Genomic DNA, 15653 nt, shown 5'->3' with positions numbered 1-15653 from the left:
CCAAACTGTTTTCAGAAGATATTTATCTTTATTTAAATGGAGTAAAGTCATATATTATTCATTTAGAGGGTGAATTGGGCTGTTATAGGGCCTTATTTAGGGTAAATGTGCAGGCTTGACATGTGTGTGTGTGTGTGTGTGTGTCTGCCTATTCTTGTCTGGCTGATTTTTGGTGAGCGTATTTTACACGTGGAACAGACAATGAATGTGTTTTTCTGACTGTCTTTGAGGTCATTTTGTGTGCCTGTCCACTCATTAGGGCTTCTCTCCTGGCAAGCAAGTCACCAGAGCAGAGCACTGCCAGCGGGCATCTGTGAATTATTCAAACAGTCTCTTCTTGTGTCTGAGGTTTGACAGAAGAACTGACGGCTGATTTTACTCCCCGGTCACTCAGAAAAGAACAGCAAACATCAGTTCTAAAGCCCAGAGGACCACGGCAAACATGAGATATTCCTCAAAACAAGTGTTTACAGTCACACTACAGAGCTGACTTTATGGTGGGGTTTGTTTCCACTCATTCAGGGAAAAAAAGGAAAAAAATAGGTTTTAAAGTCCATCACAGGCGCATTTCATAGCAAACCTGTCACAACATAGCCGGCACATTTCTATGAGCATTCATGAAACATCTCTTCTTTTATATATTAATCGTGATATTAACCGTGGCTTGTCTCTGCAGTGGCTGTCAGATTGTACAGTGAACGTTTTTATTCACATCATCCTCACTCCCAACATAACATTAATGCCACATTTCTTTTTACAATCAACACTTGAAATGATGAGGTTGTACAAAATGTAAACTGTACTTTGGTGTTTCATTTCTACCTCTTTACTTAAGATTTCATTAAAATTATTCTTGTTCTTTTTACAAAATGTACCAAAACACTGGCAATGAGGAAGCTCTTTGGTAGATAATATTCAGAATGAATGTGAAACTAAATATTGATATAGTTTGATATTAAATCAAACACTATTACCGAGCTTGTTTGCAAGATATTTAGTCACGGCTGATCTATCGAGGGAATCATGACGTGCATCTTTGGATAGATGGGAAAAACAACACTCACTGCAAACTCGATGCACCAAAGCACCGTTTAGGATCTGTATGTGACGCACTGAACTTTCAACCGACTCCAATACAAACACATCAGCTTCATTATCAGACAGTAAGAAGAGTATAAAGAGGGAGATAGTCCGTGCAGGGCAGGTGGGAGTGGTGGTTGTGTCTCGTGTGAAACTAAAAGTCAACATTGACTTATTTTGTCATTTTGGTCGTAAGTCACAAGAGTCACTATAGTCATATGAGCATCAACCAAGACGTTCTCCTAACCTAAACCTGTGAAGAGGGAAGTTTATTTTGAAAATGACGTAGAGGGGTACGTAGAGCTTCACTGCTTCTCCTTGCTTTGTTTACATAGCCGGGCCGGCTGAGGGTGTTTTTAGTGCATGTTAGTGCACGTGAGCGTGCCCCTCTGGTTAGCTCATGGCTGCAGCTCTGCACTGCTCTCAGCTGGTTTGAGCCGGTTAGTTCTTCATGCCGATGACTCTGGCCCGCCGCTTGCAGTCTGTGCAATCTTCTGTGCAATCTTCTCGCGGGCGTTGAAGCTGTTAGAGTCAATGTGAATGTTCTCTCCCACCGGAAAATGAAAGAAAAACATCTGTAGTCAGTGTCGGAGGATCTCATTTTCCCCAGACAACCAAAAGCGACCAGTTAGCCAACAAGAAGTAATGAATATCACAAGCAGCGACGTGAGAATACAAAGGATTCTTTCCAAAAGGTACATTTCCACATATACACATACAATATTCACAGCCATGAGCTATGACCATTATATTTTATATTTTATGGAACTACATTGAGCTGTACAGGAGTCAAAGTAATTATAGTATTAGGTTTTAAATGTACATTTCAGTTCAGTCTTATTTCATTTCTAGTGTGAGTTTGGACATTTGAGATTATCATTTATTTAGTTTTAGTTCCACTTTTATTATTGTGGTCACAGTTTCTTTCAGGGTAAAAACTTACAGACACAATTTTGTAAACACACAGAACGATAAGTTGTTGAACACATAACCATCACAAAGCACCGGCTCATTCTTTACTAAAGGCCACACTACTGCAGACTTACAATTGTGACAATTTTCTTGTTTTATGTATTTCAATAAGGTCTCTGTGAAAATCTGTGGATTTATTTGAGAAGCATAATGGACTCTCTACCTTCATAGTATCATGCAGCCAGAATTCTTACACACAAACGTAGTCCAGTTCTTAAAATACACAACTTACATGACACAAACGATGTGCACTTGCAGTCACACACGCACACACCCTCACACACACGCACACACACACACACACACAGTAGTGATATCTCATTATTCCAGTCATGTCAGCAATTTGTCGAGGAATGGTGTGTTGCAGGCGTCAGTCATCCAGAAATAATCAAACCTCTGATCCACTAAGAGCCAGCAGCACAGGGATCTCTTACTCAACACACACACACACACACACACACACACACACGGACCCTATTTACCTGGAGGCTCCGATACGCATGTGCTTATGTGCGTGTGTGTCCACATGCAGGTACACACACACACACACACATGCAATCATGTGTGTTTTTGTTGACTTCCCCTACAGGCCCGCCTGCCTGCGTACTTCACCCTCATGCCTCAGTGCTTGTGTCCCGGCTAAAGCCTGTTTTAATGCTCTGAGACGGACGGAGCAGGAGGTTCAGTGCTTTTAGCCTCAGTGCTGTCAGCTCAGTGCGCCTCCAGCCGTCGGAGAGGACACTCTCAACAACAACAACAGAAAAACGCTCTTCAGGCTGCCTGACCCGCTGCACAGAGGCAAACGCTGAGGGGAGCAGGTGCAATTCTGAAAAACATATCGTATTACAGCAGAGAATATCTGCCATTATCCAAGCGTAATGTATTGCAATTATGCAACACGGGGTCATTTGACAAACACCAGCAATCCTCTGGGTGATGGCCGACATCTTAACATTAAGAATTCAACCACAGGGAAACATTGTCCATCATTTTAGACTATGATAGAGCACCGAGCATCATCGAGTCCACCTCCTTATCACACCACCTTAGCACGATCCATAATGATGGAGCACAAAGAAGGCTGGAACATTAGCCGTGTAGAAGGAGAACCTGTTGGTGTCGGAACAATTAAATAAAGTGTTTCAAGGAGTATTTGAGTACTAAAAATCTTTCTTTCTAAATATGTTAGATGGATTGAATAGCATGACACAGAAGCTGTGTATGCAGCTATGTGTTAAAGTATTTATACAAAAGATGTTTGTGAATAATTCTCATTTTGTATTATTTGATTTGGCTATGGATATATAGATATCAGACCTCAGACAACTCATGCTTATTATTGGTTGGTATAAAAGTCATTTGTGTTTGTAAGTCACTTTACATGAAGCTATGGGACCCACTGGTCTCTCTCTTATAAACCTGTCAAACATGTTTACCGTGTCATTTTGTATTTGTTGAAGCAGAACTTTGTTCAAAGAAGCGGTTGAAATGAAGAACATGGAGTGCAGAGCATTTAGAAGATGAGTCAGAGTCACAATATCACTGTAATATTTGTAACACGATTGTTTTGCTGTGATTCTGGGTGGTCTTTCTTCTATTGTTGACTTCTGTGAATCCAAGCGTAGCCGCTGTCCACAACAAAGGAGCACAGAACACACTTTTTGTCAGAGACACTTTTCATCCTACGGGGAGTATTTGATACTCAGAATAAAGATGGCCGGTGTTCTTTTAGAGACACTGGTGTAGAGAAAACAGAGGAGCTGAAGAGAAAGGAAGCGGGACAAATTTATGTGTACGACAGAATAGAGTGCTCATATATAACAACACGTCTTTATTTTGAGCCAATCACGTTGATTGTGTGGCGTCCCTGTTATCAGTGCATGGTCTATTTCAGATTAAGCCGTTTTCTCGTGGGTCCATCGCCCTTGCTGCTCTTAGAATTGCTCAGTGGAGGACTTGAGTCTGATTGGGCCTCACGGGTTTAAAACCTCTTATCAAGGAGGAAGAAAAGCAAGGAAAATACATACGATAACAGGCTGGATCAAAGCATCCATCTTGGTACCTCTGCGCTCTGGTTTGGTGGCCTGGTATGAACCCGGAGAGGCCTCCCTGGGGTTACGACGGACTCCCTCCCTCCCCCCCGTCCCTCTCTCTGAAACTAAGCTTGAAATTGCAGATGCTATCGCTGAGACAGAGAAGGGAAGGACACTTTGTGTTTGCGGTGAGGGACGCTTTGTGAAAAGCTCTGCTCTGCTCTGCCGTCTAATCCCACACAGCTCAGCGGGCTGTCGTCAGATCCTAACGAGGGGAAGCTGGTGGGGCGAAGACTTTGGTGTTTTTATGTGCCGGCTAGCTGAAGTAGTCGGGCTCAGAGGAGTTGTCCTCTCAGCAGTGTGTTGACTCCGAGCTGCTCCAAATAATCACCTTGCTTTGTTTTATGTTTTTAATAACATGCAAGAGGAAACATTCAGTTTCCTCTTGAGTTTCTTTTAAAATACCAATCCAGGGAGAGTTGACTAAACTCAAAAATGTGTTTTAAAGCTACAACGAGGAACTTTAATTTTGCCTTGATTGTAGCGGTCCCTGTGAAGTAGAGTAGTAGTGTCTCTGAGCACCAGACTCCCTTTAGAAAACCTCTCATTCTACTGCAGCAGGGTCTGACAGGCTGCCCCTCTCAGTCCTGATTCTGGTTCTCCTGTGCCTCCCTTCCCTCCAGCGGGTCCAGCAATACGTCCTGGGTCTCCAGCAGCGTGGTGTCGATGTTGATGACGGAGGAGGAGACGCTGCTGCTGCCGGGAGCTGAGCTCTCCTCCTCCCTCCGGAGCTCTGACTGCAGTTCCAAGGCTGCATTGAAGCCGGATCTGGGTCTGTTCATGGTGGACCGGTCTCTGCTGGAGGATCTGGGTCTGTCCATGGTGGACCGGTCTCTGCTGGAGTCTGAGCTGCAGGGTTTCTGGTGAACCTGCTTGCCGTAGTTTTGTCTGATTTTGTGGGGAAACGGACCCAATGACAGACATTAAGAATCACTAACAAACAGCCAATATTCTTGCTGATGGTGCCGTTTACTTATAAAGGTCATATAGAGGCATCGATATTAAGTTGAGATTGTTTCATAACCAGTTAAATGTTCCTTACAGTCTGCACTGAAATGGGGAGCAGCACTGAAAGATCCTCTGCAAAAAAAAGTTATATTTTGAACAATGAAGTATGTTCACGAAGGGCACAGCCTTCAATGTCAGCAAAAGATGATCCTCGAACTGTTCTCGTTAGTTGTGCTGTAGCTAGGCTGCCTCATTTCACGGATGTCACATGTCAGCTTTAAATGAGGTGGAAATGGTCTCATATTCTGCTTTGTTTCGGCTGCTGTGGGGTTTTGGTGCCGCTATAGCTTTGGGTCACAATCCTGCTTCAATAACCGTTGTGCAAAGTTTTAAGAAAAATTATAAAACTTGTCATTGTCCGCTTCACACTCCACAGCAGTTTGTCACTAACTGACCTCCCACCTCGGTTCCTCTGACCATACATGAAACGTCTGTGGTACCCCCCCCCCTGCCTGTTTCTGTTTGCCCGGCTCAGATTGGGTTTCTTTGGCCCCAGTTAAAACTCTCTCAGCTCTCCCTGATGCTCTCTGACGTGTCTTCAGACCGTTTTCATCCAGCAGCAGAGCAAGAAAACTAGCCGGCGAGATTTAAATCCCATGAAAGAACAACTTTGCGATTCCTTCAGTGGACCTGGTGTCAGCAATGCTGCGTCAGCGCTGACCGGCTTTAGTTCATCGTTTTGAAAGTTTGGAGTCTGGAGCCCCAATCAACATATTTCTTTCTTTTGGAGTTTTATTTAGTTTGACTTTGAACATGACTATGAACTTTCCTCACGGGGCAAAATATTGCAAACGTGAAATCTCCTCGAACTGCTGTTGTGTTAAATGATTTCTCCTCTTCCTGCCCTCTCTCCTTCCCTCGTCCCAACCGACCCCGAAACAGGAAACCTTCCTCTCTCTCTCTCTCTGTAATTGAGGTGATGACACTTACCTCCAGTAATTTGTTTTGCAGCGATGCTTTTGCTTACCTGTGCACATTTTGGTTGGATCTTCGGGTTGCAAACAAACTGCTCCTTCAAGGTCAGAGGAGTTTGTCTTAGAGTCTTATAAAGTCTTATAAAGTCATGCTGCTCTGCCAACATTCATGTTGTTTCTTTTGTCTGTTGCTAAGCTACAAGCAAACTTTCCTCGGGGGAGTAAACTTTGAATAATTTTTACATAAAATGTTGTTGTTGTTCGCTCAGTGCTGTGTAATCTCTTTTCAAATTCCGGTCTATTGTGTTCATCCTTCTTCTTCCTCCTCTTCCTGTCCCGACCTCTTCTCTCCTCATCAGCATCACAGCGGGGAGTGAGCTCTCGCTTCTCAGTCAGGTTTTTTTTGTTTTTTCTTGCCTCGAGTGGCTGAAACGGGCCACTTGTTGTGGCAGATTGGTGACCTGGATAGAAATAGACCCCGGACACAGAGCTCAAGAAAAGACAGAAAGACAGACAGAAAGAGGGAAATGGCTTCCTGATTGTGATGATCAATTATTGCACTTCAGACAGAAAGACTGAGTGGGATCATCAGAAGAAGTGGAGAGGGAGGGAGAGAGAGGCCAAGTGTGTAATGAGATGGAGTGAAGAGAGGGTGAGTGACCGAGAGTGGGCATCAAGAGAGAGAGTGAGTGTGTGGGGGGGGGGGGGGGGGGGGGAATCAAAAGATGCGATCACATGTCATTCATACACATTCAGGAATTTGCTCTGTGACAAAGGTTGTTCTGTTGTTTGCAGGCCTCGTTAACGTTTGTTACTAAACACATTTTCTATCACAAAATATTGATATTTCATAAATTCCATAAATCTAATGGTATCATAAACCCCAAGTACCCTAGCTTTCAGAATAACGTGAGGCAGAGAAAACTATTTAAGATATCAATACGCCTGTCCAATACCTTTATTTATTTATATATATATTTCTGAATTTGAGCTGAATGTTTGTTCCAAACAAAAATGGTGGCTCCTGATGAGGTTAGCGTAGATGGCGCGATAGCATCCGTTATATCAGAACTGGAGAGTATTTCCTCATTGACAGAAGAGCAAAGAACGACACTGAAGGCTTTTTCTCGATGGAAAAGATGTTTTTCGCTCTTCTCCCGACTGGGTTCTGCAAGAGTTTGATTGACAGATTGTTTATCCATTCGTTTTATTAAAGTTCCTGCCATTTTCCAAAATGTTTCAGCGGCTTCTCAGATCGTTCTGTGCGACAAACCATCTGGTTACAGGGAAAATGGTCCAAACCAGAAAAAACAACTGGATGAGGAGCACACATGAGTATGTGGGCATTCAGATCTTTTGAATTAACTCAATGAGTTACCGATGTAATAAGCGTTCAGTGAATTAAATACCTGATAAATCAAGGTACTTGCAGAAATCCTGCAAATCCAGTGTTGCCCAGAAGCAGCCCCACTTGTACCACCAGAGACATTAAAGTGACAGCAAAGTGAATGTGGTACTGGACCGTCGTTACTAATGACTGCCCTCAAGCAAGTCACCAAACAAGCTGCCGCTCCTGTAGTGAATGTGAAGGCGATTAGTTTTAACAGAAACACTGTATAGTTAGAAAAGGATCAAGGATCAAGGTAAAACGTTACATTGTGATGAGGCTATAAAATCCATTGGTTTATTGACCGTAAACAAGAACCTTTTGTAAATCCTTTGTAAGAGCTCCGTGTTACTTTGTTCAGACAATGAAAATCTCCTTCACACAGCGAGGCCAAGCTCCTTCATTCTCAGGTTAATCCAGTGGAGTCAGACCGCTGTGAAGTTTAGGAGTGAAATACTGACATCCAGCTCACAATCAAAGTGTTTGTATCCAGGAACCTCATTAATTACTCATTATTCCTCAGTAATCCACAGAGACTAGCGCCACCTTCCTGTGTGTTTAGCTTCTTCATCCTATACTTCTACTTCTACATTATATCAACATTCGCCAGAGAAGGAAAGTCTATCTCTACTTAAAATGTCTGGTGCCATTCACGTGTGATGTCTTAAAATCTACACAGTATGTTAGTACTTAATGTTATTTGGACCAGTTTACACCACATTGATCTTCATTGAGAAATCGTCTCCTCTCTTTCCCGCTCTTCCTCCAGACGTCAGGGTCTGGCATGCAGCATTCAAAGTCTGGCTAAAGGGCACTTTGGAAAGATGAATGTTTGCCGTACTGCTGCCCAAAATATGCAGCAATGTTTAGTCTGCTGGTGATCCGGGCCGTCTGTCCCTCTCTCTCCTCTGGCATCATTAAACAGATCTCCATCCTGTCTCCGGCTCTGCCAGTTGGCCTGTTGGCTCAGCTGTGTACAAACAAAACCACCAGTAAACACGGAGTGGATGCGGCCACATGTCCCGCTGCAAACATTTTCATTTGATCCAAGTATGAAGATGACCCAAAAAATGCTCCAAATGAGCTCACACTAACAGTTTGAGGTTTCCTGTACATTAGAATAAATGTTTCTGTATATTACATCAGCTTTCACTGCGTTCGTTACTTGCTTTCATGTTAAGAGTTTGTGCTTCTTTAATGAGGCTTTAGATGAAAGTTTTCTGTCACATGTTGGGCTTTCTTCCTCTCTCTTTAGCTTTAAACTGGTTAACTTTATATCGCACAGCATTTATATTAATCTGTACATGAAGATACAGGCTGGTTATGTGTCCCAAAACATTTTCTTTTATATAGTTTCATCATCATTTCATGTTCATTATAATGTACTTGAGTTGATGATCTAGATTCTATGTGCACTGTTTCTTTTATTCTCCTGCTCCTCGATATTGATGCAGCTCTAACATATGTTCAGGGTTAGTTTATTGTTAAATATTGATATTTCACAGCAAAACCAGGATTTAAATGACAATCTACTGATGACAATAAAGGGTTCATGAATAATTTGTGTCAAACCACATCCACCTCTGCTGAAGCTGGTGATCATTTTGAAAAAATTCCCCTAAAAAGAGGAACCTTCATAATCCAAAGCACTCTGTTATTGTTGAATTTCAAGCTGATGCATTTTGTATAAACCATGACAGCAGTACAACATGTCATCTTTTCAGAAAAACACAACCGAAGACATTTTGTTTTCGTTTTCTCCGTCCATCTGTCCCTCCGTCCATCCGATCGTACGTACGTCCCATTCTCGTGAACTCTATATCTCAGAAACACCAGGAGGGGCTTTCTTCAAATTTGGCACAAAAAAAAAAGACTTAAGGATGAACTGAAAAACCCCAAAAAACTTTTTAGGCCTCCGGGCCAAGCGTCAGTGGTGGCCGAAGACATTATGTTTTCAGGTTGTCCATCCGTCCGTACGTACTTCTGTTTAGTCCATTCTTGTGAGCGCAATATCTCGGGGGGAGGGGGGGGGGGGGGGGGCTTAAAATGTGGCCTCCTCTGCCTGGATCCTCTGCCTGGAGCAGGAAAGTGATTAGATTTTGGTGATCAAATGTCAAAATCACGTTTTTGGTCACAACTCTAAAATCATAATCAAAGATGATGCGCTAATTATGACAATTTCTCATACATTTTAATCTTAAAACAGAGCAGAATTGTCCGAACCCACAATGAACATTTAAACCTTCAGTTCTTTGGAAAATCCAAAAAAATCACAGCAATATGCTGATGGCAGCATGAAAGTTGATGCTTTTTGTTGTTGCTGAGATTTTTTACATTTCCACGTTCCTAGAAACACCATTTGCTGTGTTGTCAAATCACTTCACAGATGGCAGCATCGTATAGCATCATGTCAGTGCTGTGAAGCAAACCACCGACAGCTCATAAGTGAGCTTCAAAGAGCATGACTCAGACACGTTTGATTCGCTTGTACTCCACTGAGACTTGACTGAAGACATATGTAGCACTGGGCTTCACTCAGTGAAAGATCAATGAAGAAGTCATCAATAACTTCCCCCTGGTCTCCAACATCTTTGTTTCCACCCAAGAGCATAAGCATCGACGTCACACTCACAGAACCGCAGAGAGACCAGCTGAGGGTTTAACGCCGCAATGTGGCAGCAATTTTGGGTTTCCGCTCCGGCGAGGATCTGCAGCCCGTTTCCTTCTGAAAACCCCTAAATGTTCGAGGCTGTCTGGAAGGTAAATTTCACGGCCAGTTTGGCAGCAGGAAGTGTCTCCGGTCAGGGTGTTTGTGTAAACAGCTCGTAATGGTTTTAGCCCGCGGTGAGGCACACACACACACATGCATACGTGGATACTTGCATGTGTACCACAGACATCCATTCTGCTCATTCAATGCGGTGAAGTCTCTGTTACTGTTTACAGATGAGACCCATTACGGCTGCCGAATGAGTTTCTGTTGACTTTGACAAACGTGCTCTCAGCCTTGTTGGCTGTTGTGCACTAATGTCCAATTTAAATTGGTTTGTGCAAGACTGTTTGCCTGAACCAATACCATGTTGGATATCTCTGTGTCATATGCGTCTTTTATCATATTAGACCTGCTTGCATGAACAAAGTAATATAAATCAGAAAGTGGCACAGTGGAGCAGCCGATAAAAGCATCCTCTTATACTACATTCAGAAATATTCAGACCCCCGTTTTCACATTTTATGTTGCAGACTTAGGCTGAAATTGTTCACATTGTTCCTCTCATCAATCTACACTCAGTACCTCATAATGATGAAACAGGATTCCTGAAATGTTTTCAAATGTATTAAAAAGAAAACTGAAAATCTCTTAAAGGACCAGTGTGTAGTATTTAGTGGCATCGAGTGTTGAGCTGAATACCCATCCGCTCATCCCTTCCTTTCCAAGCTGTCGAGAACGTACTTCAGGGAACGTAAAGATGTGTTCTCTCGTGTTGTTTGGACGATCATTTCTTATTAAAAGCTGTTGGACTGCTGAACTGCTGGTGCACCTTATCTGCATCCGCCACTTCCCGCCTCTTTATTATTTATTAGTAGTGCAGTGACCGTTCTGCGAGTGGCCGTTGGGAAGCTCATTGACTCCAGGGAAGTGAAGAAAAGTTCGGTTGGAACGTTAGTGTGTCCGGCATGCAGTCAGTGAGCCGAGGCGTCCGCCCTGAAACCCCGCCCACACTCCTGCAAAGAACGCTGCTCACTTGTTTAGTCAACGTTTATTAATATTGAACGCATGCCAAAATTGCACCAAAGTCCACACTGCGCGTCCTTGGGTCCTCAGCAATACACCCACCAAGTGTGAAGAGGATCGGATGAGCAGTTCTTGAGACATGCGAAGGACGGACAGACACACAGACGGACAGACGGACAGACACACAGACGGACAGACGGACAGACACACAGACGGACAGACGGACAGACACACAGACGGACAGAGATTACTGGCTTCATAGTTAGATATGAGAGCCTGGTGGCGGCTATTTTCAATTTTCTTCCACTGCAGTTTGACTTTGTCGTGTGAAACTTTCTGTGGGTTTTGCCGTGTTTCTGTGATATTACTTTGATTTCTGTGGCCTAAGTAAAGACCAGAAAACTATTTGTTTGAAACATGAGATCTCTATGTTTAAAACAGTAGCAAAAAACAAGACATGATTGTCTGCAGTGTTGATAAGATAGCTGCAACCACAGCATTTTGAGGAAGCAGTCTGTCAGTATTCATATAAGTTGTCTTTTTTAAATGTGTCCTTATGGCTGCAACTTGTCCTCTGTCTTCTCTCAGGTATTCTGTGCTTCAGAACGGGAACCACACGGAGCAGAAGAAGAAGTCTCTGCACACCGTCAAAGAGTCCCACGAGTCCTGCTTGTGACCAACGACGACTCCTCAGTCACATCTCCCATGTCCTCGGCTCTCACACCGCCACCGCAGAGACGACGGACAACACACCGCGGCCCTCACGGCTCAAATCAGATGCTACAAATCCAGCAGATCTCCTAAATAAACAGAGTCCCGATGGGACTTCAGGGATCCAGGCGAGGAATGTGACTTTTACAAAGTTTGCGTCTGGTTTTAAAGTTCAGTCGAAACTCATCCTGTGGTCTTTAAAGGTGGGAGGGGGGACCTAGTGGACTGGAACTAAACCAGTTCTCTGTCTTTCTGATGCCGTTTCTGTCATGCTGGTACTCCCGTCTGCAGCCTCACGGAGACTGAGCTGTCCCAGTCGAACTGAATCAGATCCAGAATGCGACTGCGATCCCACCAGCAGGCCCGCTGGTAGCGATCTGTGAAGCTCTGCTTGTCTTGTGGAGAACCGGCAGCTTGGCTGGAATGTTGTAGGAGAATTTCACAGCGTGAGACGTGATTAATGACTGACTGGGAGTCGTGGAGGGGAATCATGTTGCCAAAGCTATTTGATATTACGTACAGAGGACCTATTTGTGATTATTATACGATGCTCTCTGTTGTTTTCCGGTACGAAGTCAGAAAGATTGAGGATAGATTTGAGAAGGTTGTTCCTTGTAGAACGAGCTTAATACGTTGGCAAAAATGAGCTTTTCAAACAAGTGATATTCATGAAAAGAGGCGGAATGTGTTTGCAAGGCTGCGTTAAATCCCTGACCTAAGCGGTCAAAGTGCATTATTACAGAGGCTGCTAGCTCACACTCCGTGCCCCTCACCCCACGAGGCTCCGTCGGGAGGAAAAGTTCGAGGATCACAACTCGTACAAGCTGATGAGCGCGTGTGGGTTTTTGTGTGCATTTACATGGCGATGCATGTTTTCGTACAAGTGTAACTGTGCGTGTGTGTGTGTGTGTGTGTGTGTGAATATCCCCCCATCTCACGCACGCTGTGTGGCCCCCGCTTCCCTCTGGACACGGCCCTTGTGGCCTCCGAGGCCACTTCAAAGAATGTACCGGAAATGTTTCCATTTGTCCATCTTCATGGGGATGGAGAACACTAAAGCCAACTCGTTATCTTTACCCATAATGCATCCATGTCCTTTTTTTTTAAATCTGAGTTGCATTCGTCAGAATTTTAGTGATTAACCTCTAATGATCCCACATTGAGCTTCCTGCCTGGCACCAAACAGCAGTAACGCACAGCATCTAGAGCTCAGGAGGTGGTGGAGACCAAAGCAGATCTAAAAGGAGGCTGAATATTGTAAAATCATCAGGGAGACAAACACGAGTTAAGATGTATGATAACGTTGCTTTGTGTCTGCTGGATGTGCAAATACACTTCTGATTCCTATCACATGAGAAATACCAAACTGTATGAACTTACGACATATGTCAGGGCTGTGTGTGTTACAGCTTAAAAGATCAGTTTATCAAAAGCATTTTTCCAAGTTTGAACTCATGTTGTTGAAAACCCAACAAAACATTGCAACCCAACTTTCTACGGATCATACGCACAAACATGCAGAAATGTTTGCTTGTCAGTGACAACCACGCATCTCCAAATGCTGTGAATTAGAATTTATAGATAAACAACAAATTGTCCTTTTATAGGTTCAGATTTCTCTTCATTTTAAAAATTCTTTAAAAACAATTAATTCAACAGCCCTTACTATTGAGCATACATCTAGGGAAGGTAATCTATTTTTTAGAAACCCTTTTTGTTGTATTGCAACTAATAGACAAAAACTGCATTAAGCCGGTCCAATTATTTCATTCTGTCCGAATGAAGTGTCTTTGGAGGGAGGCCTGGAGGGCCTGGAGGGCCGGGCTGGCGGTGCTGGCGACTTTCTCGCTTGAATTAGTGACTTTTGGAGCGCTGCTTGCTACTTTCATTGGAAACGAGTTGGCCACTCTGGGCTCTGGTCTTTTTAGTTGGACAGATTCAAAATCTGGCTTATTACTCTTGCAGGTTTCTTAAACAATGCCAAACCCGGCTTTAAAGCAAAGCTGTTTGTCTTTTTTTTTTTTTTTTTTTTTTACATCACACAGTTATCACCAAGAGGACAGCTATGAAATATAGACAAACAGTGAACCAGAGCCAAAGCAGGCACAGAAACAGAGGCGAACCCTCCAGAAAGAGTTGAATAGGAACAAACACAGCCCTCTCAAATCAGTTAATCAGACGAAAACACTGTTGAGCACTGATGACTGATTCACTGGCACGGAGACCAACCTAAAAAGCTCTTGACTGGAAACACTGGGCGGACGGCGTAATTACAAATCCCTGCAGAGACGAGCCCATTGACCCAGTTTAGCAAGTCACAGTTCAGAGGAAATGTCCAATCTGAGACTTCAAATACGACTCCAGTTCTCATGTTACTCCAGATACATAAATATGAGCGTCACACATCGAGCAGCCAAGAGAGAGGGAGAGGAGGGTCACACCATCAGATAAGATGTATAGTTCACTTCACTTCAGCTCTTCACCATCATGTGAAAACATTCCCATTTCAGACGGTGAACCTCCACATTTTTAGCCAGAAGACGTGTTTTATAAGACTAGAGAGTCAAACTTAATGACATATCAGTGCTACAGAAGAGCTCAAAATCTATATTTTTTTGTGAATATATTTATTTTTGTTATTTTTAAGGGGTCCTGTACAATGTTCAACATAAATGTCACCAATGCCGGTCGATGTACTGTACCAGCGTTGAACAGAGTGATCATTTTCATCTGCAGGAAGCTGTTTATCAGGCTGAAGTGTCCTTGAGCAACACATGAATATCCATCAGTTTCTGAGAGATACTCGTCCAAAATCTGTTTTCAGAGAATCACTCACCTCCTGTAGTCTTCAACTGCCATGAGACGTGTTTAATTTCGTTCATCATATTCGGCTACGATGGACTCAAAGTATCAACATGTCCACATAAATGTCTCGAACCATCTCTCCAACGTAATATAGTTCTCTGCTGTCCGTCGGAATGCTTCAACATGTCCTCATACTAAACGACTGGATGGGTTGTTTGCCAAAGACTCACAGAAAGACGCATACGACCATTTTATTTAACGTTGTGAAACAGAACCACTTGGTTAGGTTTAGGAAAAGATCATCTGGTCTGGGATGAACTAAGTGCGTAAGTAGCCAACGCGACGTGGATACGTACTAATGTTTTTCTTTGGGCCATCTATCCACCCTGACCTTCCCCCTTATGTGTACTTTGTCGCTTTTTATACGTCTCTCGACTTCCTCCTTTGCTTCCGTCATGATTGCTCAGGCCACTCGAGGTCGCAGCCGAACAACAAGCATAAATATGGGAAGCAATCAGGCGGCAAAACTTCGGTTCTGCCGAGTGAAGCCGATGAGGAAGTGTCTTAAAACTATGAGAAAATGACTCTACTTCTCTCTTGATTTATTACCTCAGTAAACATTGTAAACATGAGTTTATGGTCTCAATCTCTAGTTTCAAGTCTTCTTCAATACAGCATGATGTTCATTTAGTAAGTGATGGTCCATTTAGAGTCAATAGACCATAAAGCAGGGGATGCTTTAGGGCGGGACTTACTGTGATTGACAGGTCTCTACGTCACTCCTCCGCTTTACAAATATGGTCACTTCTATTCACCGCGTTCCAAGATGGTGACGGTGAAATGGCCGAACTCGAGGATTCAAAACGTCAGTCCACAAACCAATGGGTGACGTCATGATGACTACGTCCACTTCTTAACAGACTGCTTTTGAAGCGCACTAGTGGGGT

At 43.4% G+C, this 15653-nt stretch overlaps 1 protein-coding gene across 2 annotated transcripts in view; it reads left to right on the top strand.

Annotated features, from left to right (window-relative positions):
• htr4 (5-hydroxytryptamine receptor 4) overlaps positions 1–15302 on the top strand; it is a 139522-nt gene extending 124220 nt beyond the window's left edge. The window contains exon 7 of one of the 2 annotated variants that reach the window (XM_031866966.1): positions 11779–15302. In XM_031866966.1, coding sequence (XP_031722826.1) covers positions 11779–11866 — 88 coding nt within the window. In that variant the 3' untranslated portion in view covers positions 11867–15302. The remainder of the gene's footprint in view (positions 1–11778) is intronic. The other variant, XM_031866967.1, reaches the window with a different exon arrangement.
• The last annotated feature ends 351 nt before the right edge of the window (positions 15303–15653 follow it).

This window comes from Anarrhichthys ocellatus, unplaced genomic scaffold, assembly GCF_004355925.1.
Source record: "Anarrhichthys ocellatus isolate YVR2014 unplaced genomic scaffold, GSC_Weel_1.0 scaffold37, whole genome shotgun sequence".
Taxonomy (NCBI): Eukaryota; Metazoa; Chordata; class Actinopteri; order Perciformes; family Anarhichadidae; genus Anarrhichthys; species Anarrhichthys ocellatus.
Note: the sequence above shows the minus strand (reverse complement) of the source record. Positions and strands in the feature narration are given on the sequence as shown.